Source organism: Hypanus sabinus, chromosome 7, assembly GCF_030144855.1.
Source record: "Hypanus sabinus isolate sHypSab1 chromosome 7, sHypSab1.hap1, whole genome shotgun sequence".
In the NCBI taxonomy this organism is placed as follows: domain Eukaryota; kingdom Metazoa; phylum Chordata; class Chondrichthyes; order Myliobatiformes; family Dasyatidae; genus Hypanus; species Hypanus sabinus.
Window position 1 is genome coordinate 410,967 of NC_082712.1, and position 13,689 is coordinate 424,655.

General features: G+C 42.5%; 1 protein-coding gene across 2 annotated transcripts in view; it reads right to left on the reverse strand.

The window, feature by feature from the left end:
- The window catches only part of nup155 (nucleoporin 155), a 283,923-nt gene that overhangs the window by 168,743 nt on the left and 101,491 nt on the right, over positions 1–13,689 (reverse strand). For both annotated transcript variants that reach the window (XM_059974027.1, XM_059974028.1), the window contains exons 10-11: positions 9,356–9,453; positions 285–437 (exon numbers count right to left, since the gene is read on the reverse strand). In XM_059974027.1, coding sequence (XP_059830010.1) covers positions 285–437; positions 9,356–9,453 — 251 coding nt within the window. The remainder of the gene's footprint in view (positions 1–284; positions 438–9,355; positions 9,454–13,689) is intronic.

The window sequence follows — 13,689 nt, forward strand, 5'->3', positions numbered from 1 at the left end:
CCATGATAAGGGGCACAAATTTCAGTTGAAGGCATGGAGGAGTTCCTTCTTCTGGTGAATTGTGACTGAAATTCTCTATCGCTGAAAACTGGATGTATTTAAAACACACTGACAGATCTTTCAACTGGGGCAGTGGAGTATTGGTATTGAGACCAAAACTAGATCAGTCATGATTTCAGGTTTGACAAAAAATAGCTTGACTAATTCCCACTCCAGATTCTTTGTTTTAATGTCATATAAATAAGAAACAGCATACAGTCATAGTTCCCCTGTAATGCAAATACCTTTCATATACAGAGCTTTGTGGACCTTGGAGGGCCTCTGTGGCATGGCTGAAGCAGAAAATCCTGGTGGCAGTCGTACATGTACCAGCACCAGCATGCTGGGTCTTGCAGATGGATTCTTGAAGGGCATTGTGCTGAAATATAGCCGCACACCTAGATACAAAACAAAGACAGCAATCACAGTATATGTCACATACACTTTATTAAATGCTGGGAGAGGTCAAACCCTGTCAATTGTGGACTACTTGCGTGGACTCTGCGGTTAGTATTCTATGGAATGTTTGTTAGCTTTTTTTTAAAACAACTTTCAACAATTGGTTCTTTTTCTTTGCACATTAGATGTTTGGCTGTCTTTGGGGAGTGTGGGGGCTTTAACAAATTCTATTTTGCTTCTTTGTTTAATGGCTGCCTGCAAGATCAATCTCAAAGGTTGTATACGGTAGACATAATTAGATGATAATTATACTTTAAACTTTGATTCATTATGCATTCAAGGCCAAAAGTGGTGGAATTGTGGATAGCAGAATTGTAGGTTTAAGAAAGGCTCTTAAAATAAACTTGGAAATTATAGGTCAGTGAGCCTGACATCAGTAGCGGAAAAGTTATTGCAAGGTATTCTGAGGGACCAGATATATGAGTATTTGGATAGACAGGTTCTGATTAAGAATAGTCAGCTTGGCTTTGTGCGCAGTAGGTTGTGGCTAACCAACCTCAGAGTATTTCTAGGAAGTTACCAGGAAAGTGGATGTTGTCTACATAGACTTTAGTAAGGCATCAGACAAGGTCCCTCATGGGAGGTTGGTCAAGCAGGTTCAGTCACTTGGCATTCAAGATGAGGTAGTAAATTGGATAAGACATTGGATTTGTGGGAGAAACCAGAGTGGTAGTAGATAATTGCCCTCTGACTGGAGGCTTGTGACTAGCAGAGTGCAGCAGGGATTGGTGTAGTTTGTCATCCATATCAATGATCTGGATGATAACGTGGTTAACCAAATCAGCAAATCTGACATAAGATTAGTGGTGTGGTGGACAGCAAGGAACACTGTCAGTTCTTGCAGCAGGACCTGGACCAGCTGGAAAAGTAGATGAAAAATGGCAGATGGAGTTTAATGCAGACAAGTATGAGGTATTGCACTTTGGCAGGATCAACCAGGGTAGGTGTTACACAATGGAAGGTAAGGCACTGAGGAGTACAACAGAAAAAATAGTTCTGGGAATACAGACCCATAATTCATTGAAAGTTCTGGCATTGATAGATAGGGGTGTAGAGAAAGCTTTTGGTACAGTGGCCTTCATAAATCAAAGTATTGAGTATAAGAGATGGGATGTTATATTGAAATTGTATATGATGTTGGTGAGCCTAATTTGGAGTATTGTGTGCATTTTTGTTCACCCACCTACAGGAAAATTGTAAATAAGTTTGAAAGAGAAAATTTACAAGGATCGTGCCAGGACTGGAGGACATGAGTTATGTGGGAAGATTGGAAAGGTTAGGACCTTATTCAGCCAGTGCAGGTGGTACATGCACGCTCAATTTCAAAGTTCAAGAGACGTTTGGATAGGTACATGGATAGTAAGGATATGGATGGGATGGGATTGACAGTTTAAATGGTTCAGCACAGACTAGATGGGCCATCGGGTCTGCTTCTGTGCTGTAGTTCTCTATGACTCCAAGACGAAGTCAGTAAATAGACAGAGCAATGAATGGCATTGAATCCTGATGAGCACTAGCTGATGCATTGCACATGGAACCCAAATTTTTATGCAGGTTGATCACAGATAGCTGTAAAAATAAAAAGGTTGTAATAGAAGATGACTTTACTTTTCTGATATTGACTTGGACTGCCCTACTGCCAAGTGCTTAGATGGGGCAGAATTCATTAAGTGTCCTGAAAAGTTTTCTTAAACAATTTACAGTCTAGATAAATGTACTACAGAAGGGCAACACTGAACCTCAGTGGGAAATGGGACAGACAAGAGTCAGCGAAGCAGAATTTTGGAACTGGTGACCAGATTTCTATTAGTTTTAAGTTATGGGAAAGGATAAGATTAGTCTGCAGGTTAAAGTCCAAGCATGGGGAAAAGCAAATTTTAGAGGCACTGGACAACTTAGAAAAATTGACTGGCTAAAGCTGTTTGCAAGTAAAGGGATGCCTGGCAAGTGTGAGACAGGTAAAAGTAAGATAGGGAGAGTTGTAAACACCACAGTCCTGAAAAACATTATCTCATTTTTACTATGTATTGTACCAGCAGTTATCGTCAAAATGACAATAAAAGTGACTTGACTTCAGGAACAGTATGTTCCTGTTTGGCTGGCAACAGTGGGGAACACTTCATGAGCAATATTGAGGGTCTGGTCTGAAAAAGGAGGTGGACTATGGAAGATATAAGCAGTTGGTATCAAGCCAAACTCTTGAGAAAAAGATGCTAGAGTATACTTGAGGGAAAACAGGACGACAAAAAAATAGCAAATTTACATAAGGTAAAAGAGAATCCTAGGAGATTCTACAGGCATATTAAGAGGTTAATGTGGGAAACAATAGGTTCTCAAGTGATGGGTGATAGCTTAGATTTTTAAAAAAACTCCTTTTGTGAACGCCTATCGTTTTTACGTGAAACCGGCGATTCCAAAATTATCCGGTCTAGTGTGGACATAGCCTTTGTTTGGTGTTGTCGTCTCCATGTTCCAGTTCTTGGCTCCATGTTCTAAGATCCAGGATCCATGTATCAAGTTCCAAGCGCCCTGTTCCAGTTCCAGGCTCTGAGTCCCAAGTCCAGTGCAGGTCCAGGTTCCGAGTTCCAAGCCAAGTCCAAATCCTGGCTCCCAGTCCAAGTCCGTCTCCGTGCTTGTGTCCTGCACTTGGGTCCGCCTCCAGTCACCCCAAAAGCCACATTGCAACAGAAACAGTAGCTGACAAGTGAAGACAAAGGCGATATAAAAGCAAAAGAGAGGGCATATGATAAAGCAAAAATCAGGTGAAGTCAGAGGATATGGAAACATTTAAAAACCAACAGAAGGCGACTAAAAGGCCATAAGGAGGGAAAAGATGAACTATGAAGGTAAACTAGCAGAAGTGAATGCAGTTGCTGTAACTAGGGAAATAGTGCTTGAACCTGATGGACTACACCTCAGGGTTGTAAGAGAGGTAGCCAAAGAGATTGTGCAGGTATTATTAATGATCTTTCAAGAGTCTATAGATTCTGGCATGGTTCCAGAGAACTGGAGATATGCAAATGTTACTCCCCTCTTCAAGAAGGGAGGGAGGCAGAAGAAAAGACATTATAGGCCTGTTAGCCTGACATTAGTGGTTGGGAAGATGTTGAAGTCAATTGTTAAGGATGTGGTTTCAAGATAACTGTGCTTAGAGGCACATGATAAAATGGCCAGAGTCAGCATGGCTTCCTTAGGGGAAAATCTTGCCTGTTAAGTCTGTTGGAATCCTTTGAAGAAACAACAGGCAGTATAGACAAAGAAGAAACAGTGGACATTGTGTACTTGGATTTTCAGAAGGCATTTGATAAGGAGCTGCACATGAGGCTGTTTAACAAAATAAGACCCCATGGAATTATGGGGAAGATACTAGAGTGGATAGAGGATTGGCTGATTAGCAATGGTTTCTAGCTTAGCACGGCATAGTATTTTCAAAAGAGATTATGTTGTTATTTTTTTGAAGGATTTAAAATACTTTAAGATGCATTTGGCTTAGATTGTAAACAGTTAAGGTATTTGATAGTGCTTAAATGTTATGCAGGACTGTTGTGATGGAAAATAACTGGTTCTTTGAGTCTCAACAGGAGAGGCATGGACACACACAGTTTTAATAATAAGGAATTTATTTACCAGGGAAAGTCAAATCCACACAAGCAACTACAATACACAGAAAGCAGTGTGGGGACATGGTACAGTTACACATACAAAGAACAAGGGAAAAGCACTACGACAGCTACCCCCCTTGACCTTGGATAACTGCGGCTCCCTTACCAGGACAAACAATAGACCTTCCCAAACATAAATCAATGCACCTACATTCAATGAGGTAGTCTGTAAGAGAGACTGAGCCAGGCACATGTCTCACCTTTTATAGCATGGGGCTGGGCAAGATAATCCAATTAAGGTGACCAATAATTTAGGTGTGCACTGATTAGTTGGGAGGGACCAAATGTTGATTGGCATGTGGTGTGTCCTCTGACCAGCCAGGTGGCAGTGCGTCTGTCACGTGGCCGGTACCTCTGGATACACTCCACCCGTTGGAAGACACACCACAAAGCCAACACACATAAGAGGTTGAAACTATACCACATACCAGAAATAACTATTTTTAAGCAGCTAAGTAAATGCAGAGACACTCAATCAGCTGGCATGCGCAACATAGTATAAAAATGGCTATGATTACAAGGATGAGTGTGATGGACCAGTGAATGACAGTTGCCCACCACCCCTCTAGGGACCTAAACGGCTACCAATTGACCCCCGATGGGGTGGGTGCTTCAGGAACTGGTATTTCCCTCCCTACAATTTGACCTCTACCCAAGTCCCTACCCTCAGAGTTATTCCACAGCCACTGAGTAGACCTAACGAATGCTGGTGCAGACTCCGCAATGAGCACACTTCTTTTCAGCTGGTCACTGCAACTGTGAGCGAAACTGGTACCCGGGTGCCCCAGTGACCACTGCCAATGGTGCCGCTAAGCTGGGGGCACCCTGGACCCTGAACGGGACTCACTGGATCTGCGGCCACCGCGCCTACCCGTGGTTCCCCACGAGCTGTACAGCTGCTGCTTTCCAGCATATGTGGTGCCCTTCATCCACCCCCTGAATGACCTTGGGGAGCATCCGGCGTACAGCAGCCACCAGGATAAGAGGGCCATTACAGAGGCAGAGAGGTTCTGGAAGATAGCCTTTCCCAGTTATGGTACGGCCCGGCTGTCCCGGGAGGTGATCCAGATGACCAGTGTGCTCGAGACTCTAGCCAACGAGACGGCAGTGGCACTGCAACACACGGAGGATGCCCTCACCCGAACGGCGGCAGAACAGACAGCTGTCAGGATGGTCGCCCTGCAGAACCGAATGGCACTGGACTACCTACTCGCTGCTGCTGGTGGAACGTGTGCAGTGGTTGGTAAGGAATGCTATACCTTTATCCCTGATGAGTCCAGCAACTTGGCTGCTCACATTCGGGACTCGGTGGCTGAAATTCAAAAATCAAGGGATCAGCTCCTCCAGCACAACACCTCATGGAGCAATTGGTGGCCGTTTGGGTCCCTAGAGGGGAGGTGGGCAACTGCCATTCACTGGTCCATCGCACTCATCCTTGTAATCATAGCCATTTTTATACTATGTTGCGCATGCCAGCTGATTGAGAGTCTCTGCATTTACTTAGCTGCTTAAAAATAGTTATTTCTGGTATGTGATATAGTTTCACCCTCTTATGTGTGTTGGCTATGTGGTGCGTCTTCCGAGGGGTGGAGTGTATCCAGAGATACTGGCCACGTGACAGATGCACTGCAACCTGGCTGGTCGGAGGACACACCACATGCTAATCAACATTTGGTCCCTCCCAACTAATCAGTGCACACCTAAATTATTGGTCACCTTAATTGGATTATCTTGCCCAGCCCCATGCTATAAAAGGTGAGACATGTGCCTGGCTCGGTCTCTCTTACAGACCACCTCATTGAAGGTAAGTGCATTGATTTATGTTTGGGAAGGTCTATCGTTTATCCTGGTAAGGGAGCTGCAGCTATCCAAGGTCAAGGGGGATAACTGTTGTAGTGCTTTTCCCATGTTCTTTGTATGTGTAACTGTTTTCTGTGTATTGTAGTTGCTTGTGTTGACCCGACTTCCCCTTGTAAATAAATTCCTTATTATTAAAACAGTGTGCGTCCAGGCGTCTACTGTTGAGACTCAAAGAGCCAGTTATTTTCCATCACAACAAGGACTTGGTAGCATTAAGATTGGATGAAGCATTTGAATTGAATTATGCCTTTTTAAACATTTTGTTGTGGAATGTTTTTAATAGTTTGAAATCTTCAGAAGATTCCAGGTTCCACTAATACATGGATATTGTTTGACAGTTCTGTCCAAGTCGAGAAGCATAACTTGGCCAACCATCAAATTTCTTTCTCCTCTTTGCATAGGATGCTTATTTTGGCCACCTCATGCAATACCTCTCCCAATTCACAAAGCATTATTGCTGGGCAGTGCTGACTACCAAGTAATTTAGCCAGCAGAGTATTCCCCTTGAAAGAAAGCCAAAGCCAATGAATATTTATCTGTATTTACTGTGACAAAGATCATTCAGAGATATGTGTATGGGGAAATAGTGTCACATCAAAATTGATTACTATTTTTTGAAGAAAGTTAATGACATCAGAGTCAACAATGTAATCTACATGGGCCTTAGCAAAGCTTTTAACAAGGTCCCATGTGGCAGTCTGGTCTGGAAGATAAGACCTCATTGAAACCAGGATGGATACAAATAAAGAGTCAGACATGGTAAAGTAGATGTTGGTGAAATTGCACTTGGATAACTGTATGCGTTTCTGGTCAACTGGGTAGAAGATAGTTGTAATTAGGCTGAAGAAACTGCAGAAAAATTTCAGAAGCATATTACCAGGACTGGAGAGCTCAAACTCTAAGAGACTGGATAGGCTACAATTATTTTTCCCTGAGCACAGGTGACTGAGTGGTGTCCTGATAGATAAAATCATGAACGGCACAGAGGAGATAAATGGTCAATCTGCTCGTCAGGATAAAGGAGTATAAAACTAGAACCCACAGGTTTAAATAAGAGCATAAGATTTAAGAGATACAAGGGACGACTTTTCTGAAAAAAAAGTGATGGGTATATGGAATGAGCTGACAGAGGAAGCTCTAGAGGTATATAATTGCAGACCATAACACATAGGTGCAGAATTAGGCCATCTGGCCCATCAAGTCTGCTCCACCATTCAAACATGGCTAATCCTTCTTTTCCTCCTCCTCAACCCAGTTCCTGGCCTTCTACCTGTAACCACTGATGCTGTGTCCAATCAAGAACCTATCAATTTCTGCCTTAAATACAACCAACGACCTGGCCTCCACAGCTGCATGTGGCAACATATTCTACAAATTCACCACGCTTTAGCTAAAGAAATTTCTCCACAACACTGTTATCAAAGTTAGTCCTAACGAAGGGTCTCAACCCGAAACATCAACAGTGCTTCTCTCTATAGATGATGCCTGGCCTGCTGCATTCCACCAGCATTTTGTGTGTGTTGCTTGAATTTTCAGCATCTGCAGATTTCCTCGTGTTTACTGTTTTCAAAGGATGCCCTTCTATCCTAAGCCTGTGCCCTCTTGTCCTAGACCAGGGGTCGGCAACCTGCGGCTCCAGAGCTGCATGCGGCTCCAGAGCTGCATGCGACTCTTTCATCTCTGTGCTGTGGCTCCCCATGGTTTGTTAGTTTTTGAAATGTAATTCAAAATTTGAAGATTATGGTGATCTTGTACAATCTAAAAACGTTGTGGAGACCCCATTTCCTGGCACATCTGAACCGGCTCACAATTAGCCACCGTTCCGGCTAAGGGAGATAGCCTACGGGGGTTTGTGAGTACGTGTCTTTTGGAGCATCCGCGCCCACGGAGACGGGTTGAGGGAGGCTTTAAAGCAAGGCTGTTTAGTTCGAATAAAGTTACTTTTGACTGCAGTGTCTTTATTTTAGCGCTGCGTGTAGCACACCGCTACAACGTGTTTTTTATCGCTATTAATATACAACACCACTGCCAATGCCTGACACCCGCCAGTGCGCGCTTTCTTTTAATTCTTCGATCCAAGGTAAGCTAACTATGGAGTAACCTTCAACCCAACGTCTTTTTTTTGGAGTTCAAAATGTTTTTGTTGCATGCAGAAATGTAATTTCGTTTTCTCTGCAGGAGTTCATCAATTTCATAAATGCAACACATTATAGTTTGTTTATACATAGCATAAAGGCAAAAAAAAACCGTTGTATGCAGTGTTATTTCGTTTTAAATGTCAAACGGGTTTTGTGGCTCCCAGTGTTTCTTTTCTGTGGGAAATGGGTCCATATTGGCTCTTTCAGTGGTAAACGTTGCCGACCCCTGTCCTAGACTCTCCAACCATGGAAAACATCCTTTCCACATTTGAAAGGTTTCAGTGAGATCCCCCCTCATCCTTCTGAATTTCAGCAACTAGAGGCGCACAGCCATCAAACATTCCTCATATGATAGCCCTTTCATTCCTGGAACCATCTTTGTGAAGCTCATCACATAATTACATAATTATGCTATGTACTTAAAACATTTGATACATATCTAGACAGGTCCATTTTGTTCTAAAAATGGTTATGACACATCTAGTGAGGTGGAGTAGTTGGTAGTGCATGTCGCTCTCACTTTCAGCTTCCACCACTGGCTAGTAGTCTCACGAAAAAGAGAGTTGAATGTATAAGCCTCCCCCTGCCAGTATCTACCCTCTCCAACATCAAACTTCTTGTAGTACCTCCTTGCTAGTGCCACACAGAAACTGAATTGTTTCAGGCTCAGGTTGAAGTACAGTGGATGGGGAGGAGGTCTGGCCCCTGCACACAGAGCACACAGGCCCACTGGCATGTGGACACACCCTGGTGCTTGTGAAACAGATCCCCAGATATGGGTAAATAGCCCCACTGTCTGGTGGGCAGTAACAGAAGAGATGAAGGCTACAGGATTAAACCCAGGCAACAAATCTGGAATACAGCCCTATGGTGGCTGGATGTCATCGAACATCCTTACAGACGCTCCTGCAGTCAAGCTGGTGCCAAATGTATTGCTTCATAAGCTTTTCTTTGTACTATATTAATGAGGCAGAGAGGGGGATCTTGATGGCAAGGCATCTCCGGACCTCCAAACCTTCCACCAAGGCTTGTGATTATAATCACTCACTGGACAGATAGCACCATGGATAGAAGAGGTTTACTGGGATAGATTGGCAGCATGGATGCCGAGCTGGAAGATCTGTTTCCACACAGTACAATTCTATGATGTTACAACTTAGCTTCAGCCCTTAGTTCACCAACGCTTCAAATTCTCACCTGCATGTGTCACAGCCAACAGGTGGCAATCCACAGACTCTGAGCTCTCAATCACGGCAATGTGCACAATTGGTTTGAACACTGCCCGATCTATGGTCCTGAAATTGACAAAAAAAAATCAGTAAAAATATAAGCACATGGTTACAGAAATGGGAGAGGAGAAAGGAACATCTAATTGAAGAGTAGGCAAGTAGGCCAGTAATTATGGAGAAGGATGGGACTGGACCCAGGGTTGAGATTTTTGATTGGAGAAAGCCTAATTTTGAGGAGATGAGAAAGGATTTAGAAGGAGTGGATTGGGACAACTTGTTTTATGGGAAGGATATAATAGAGAAATTGAGGTCATTTAAAGGTGAAACTTTGAGGGCACAGAATCTTTATGTTCCTGTTCGGTTGAAAGGAAAGTTTAAAGGTTTGAGAGAGCCATGGCTTTCAAGGGATATTGGAAACTTGGTTCAGAAAAAGAGAGATCTACAATGAGGTGCTCAAGGAATATAAAGAATGCAAAAAAAATCTTAAGAAGGAAATTAGAAAAGCTAAAAGAAGATGAGGTTGCTTTGGCAAGTAAGGTGAAAATAAATACAAAGGGTTTCTACAGTTATATTAATAGCAAAAGGAGAGAGGAATAAAATTGGTCCCTTACAGAATCAGAGTGGACAGCTATGTGTGAAGCCAAAAAAGATGGGGGAGATCTTGAACAATTTCTTTTCTTTGGTATTCACTAAGGAGAAGGATATTGAATTGTGTAAGGTAAGGGAAACAAGTAGGGTAATTATGGAAACTATGATGATTAAAGAGGAGGAAGTACTAGAGTTTTTAAACAATTTTAAAATGGACAAGTTTCCGGGTCCTGACAGAATCTTCCCTAGAACCTAAAGGGAAGTTGGTGTAGAAATAGCAGGGGCTCTGACAGAAACATTTCAAACGTCATTAAAAACGGGGATGGTGCCGGAGGACTGGCATATTGCTCATGTGGTTCCATTGTTTAAAAAGGTTCTAAGTGTAAACCTAGCAATTATCGGCTTGTCAGTTTAACGTCAGTGGTGGGTAAATTAATGGAAAGTATTCTTAGAGATGGTATATATAATTATCTGGATAGACAGGGTCTGATTAGGAACAGTCAACATGGATTTGTGCGTGGAAGGTCATGTTTGACAAATCATTGAATTTTTTGAAGAGGTTACGAGGAAAGTTGATAAGGGTAAGCAGTGGATGTTGTCTATATGGACTTCAGTAAGGCCTTTGACAAGGTTCCACACAGAAGGTTAGGTATTAATATTGAAGTAGTAAAATGGATTCAATAGTGGTTGGATGGGAGATGCCAGAGAGTAGTGGTGGATAACTGTTTGTCAGGTTGGAGGTCTCAGTGGTGTGCCTCAGGGATCTGTACTGGGTCCAATGTTGTTTGTCATATACATTAATGATCTGGATGATGGGGTGGTAAATTGGATTAGTAAGTATGCAGATGATACTAAGATAGGTGGCGTTGTGGATAATGAAGTAGGTTTTCAGAGCTTGCAGAGAGATTTAGGCCAGTTAGAAAGCGGGCTGAAAGATGGCAGATGGAGTTTAATGTTGATAAATGTGAGGTGCTACATTTTGGTAGAACCAATTAAAATAGGCCATACATGGTAAATGGTAGGGCATTGAGGAATGTAGTAGAACAGAGTGATCTAGGAATAATGGTGCATAGTTCCCTGAAGGTGGAATCTCATGTGGATAGGATGGTGAACAAAGCTTTTGGTATGCTGGCCTTTATAAATCAGAGCATTGAGTATAGGAGTTGGGATGTAATGTTAAAATTGTACAAGGCATGGGTGAGACCAGATTTGGAGTATTATGTACAGTTCTGGTCACCAAATTACAGGAAAGATGCCAACAAAATAGAGAGAATACAGAGGAGATTTACTAGAATGTTACCTGGGTTTCAGCACAATTTACAGAGAAAGGTTGAACAAGTTAAGTCTTTATTCTTTGGAGCGTAGAAGGTTCAGGGAGGACTTGATAGAGATATTTAAAGTTATGAGGGGGATAGACAGAATTGACGTGTATAAGCTTTTTCCATCAAGAGTAGGGGAGATTCAAACAAGAGGACATGAGTTGAGAGTTAAATGTTTAACGGTAACATGAGGGGGAACTTCTTTACTCAGACTAGCTGTGTGGAACAAGCTTCCAGTAGAAGTGGTAGAGGCAAGTTCGATATTGTAATTTAAAAAAAAAAATTGGATAGGTATATGGACAGGAAAGGAACGGAGGGTTATGGGCTGAGTGCAGGTCGGTGGGTCTAGGTGAGAGTAAGCGTTTGGCACAGACTAGAAGGGCCGAGATGGCCTGTTTCGATGCTGTAATTATTATATGGTTATATATTTTGTGGTTATATTATCATTATATATCATATAATCTTCAAACGCTTTCTTTAGGTATTTTAGACATAATGCCAGTCTTTTGAATGATCCCCTAAGTCTCCATATGGTATCTCTGGGTTTGTTGTCTAAATGTAATGTTAAGTAAACCCCGTGTGGTCAGATGTGTCTTAACCTTGTATCGCATTTTCTAATCCTGTGTCTATCTAAACTAAACATTAAAAAAAAATCTATTCTCAAGTAGGGGGTGAGAAAAAAAGGTGAACCTTCTGTCAAGTGAATGTAACTCTCTCTATACATCTATCATGCCTATTTCTTTGAGCAGTTTCTTGACATGTAATGTTTCCAGATTTATCTTTTTTGTTCTATTTGAGGAGTCCAGGGAAGGATGTAATTGAATATTCCAGTCCCCCCCAACATATTACCACAACAGCTGTTTCCATAGCTATCATATTAAAAACCTTCTTAATCAGCTGCTTAGCATTCCCTGGTGGTCTGTAAACATTCAATAGAGTAACTTTATAATTAATAAAACGCTTCACCAGCAAATAACGCCCTTCTTTGTCTGTAATCTGGGAGGAAACCCGGAAACTTACTTTATTTGAGATTAATATTGCAACTCCCCTTGTGTTTCTCCTCTCAAAAGAAGAGTATAGTCAGCCCTCCTTAACTGCGAGGGATTGGCTCTGGGACCCCTCGCGGATACCAAAATTCGCGGATGCTCAATTCCCTTATTTAACCTGTCTCAGTGTGGTGGACATTAGAACCTAGCAGCAGACTCTAAATCCGCAGTGTTTCTGTTCACAAAAACAATCACGATCACTATTGAAAATAAAGTGGAAATAATAAAGCGATCAGAAAGAGGTGAAACACCATCGGCCATTGGAAAAGCATTAGTCTACATCGGTCAATGATTGGAACAATTTTAAAGGATAAAGTGAGAAGGGTTCTGCCCCGATGAAAGCTACAATTATTACTAAGCAACACAGTGGATTAATTATTGGATCTTGGGGTTTTGAGTTTTTGATCCTTCACATCAACCCAGCATAGTAGAGAGCACACTCGGGAGCGGTCTGTCACTGGATCGAACAGCGCCATTCCCAAGCCTGGCGCTGAAACATACGTTCTTAAGTGTTTTATGTGCATAGAAGGGTAAAATATACTATATACTAAGACAAACGTTTGACTAACTGACGCTAAATAATACTGGATGTACCTGTTCTGACTTACTTAAAGAACCTCTGATTTTTTTCAATCCCGATCCACAATAAGCAACACACATCCTCCCATATACTTTAAATCGTCTCCAGATTACTTATAATACCTAATACAATGTAAATGCTATGTAAAATAGTTGTTATACCTACATTGTTTAGGGAATAATGACAAGAAAAAAAAGTCTGTACATGCCTGAACAAGTGCTGGAAGAGCACTTCTGGCTTTTGGCGATTCGCGGTTGGTTCATTTCGTGCATGTAATAACAATTTTTAAATCCCATTTTGCGTAACTTCTCGTGTTCAATCTTTGAAAGGTGAGTTTCTTGCCAAAAAAATTATATTGTAGCGGTGTGCTACACGTAGTGCTAAAATAACGACACGGAGTCGGTAAATTGCAGTTAAAGAAGATTTTATTCTAACTTCACAGCCTTGCTTTAAAGCCTCCCTGATCCCGCCCTCCCCGGGCGCGGATGCTGTAGGGGGCATGTACTCACAATCCCGTGCAGGCTTTTCCCTTTGTTGGTGAAGCAGACCTGGCACCCTTTTGGGACTGGCCTTTGTGAGCCGGTTCGAGTGCGCTAGGAAGTGGGTCGCCACATAACCCCCCCACCCCAGAACCGGCAATACACCCCCCAATGTCCACAGTCTGGGCCGGACCTTGTTTGGGAGGTCGGCCTCTGCGCCACGGTGCCGGAAACTCGACCGGTTGTGCCAAGTCCACATGGGCCGGTTTGAGCCGGTCCACTGTGAAAAC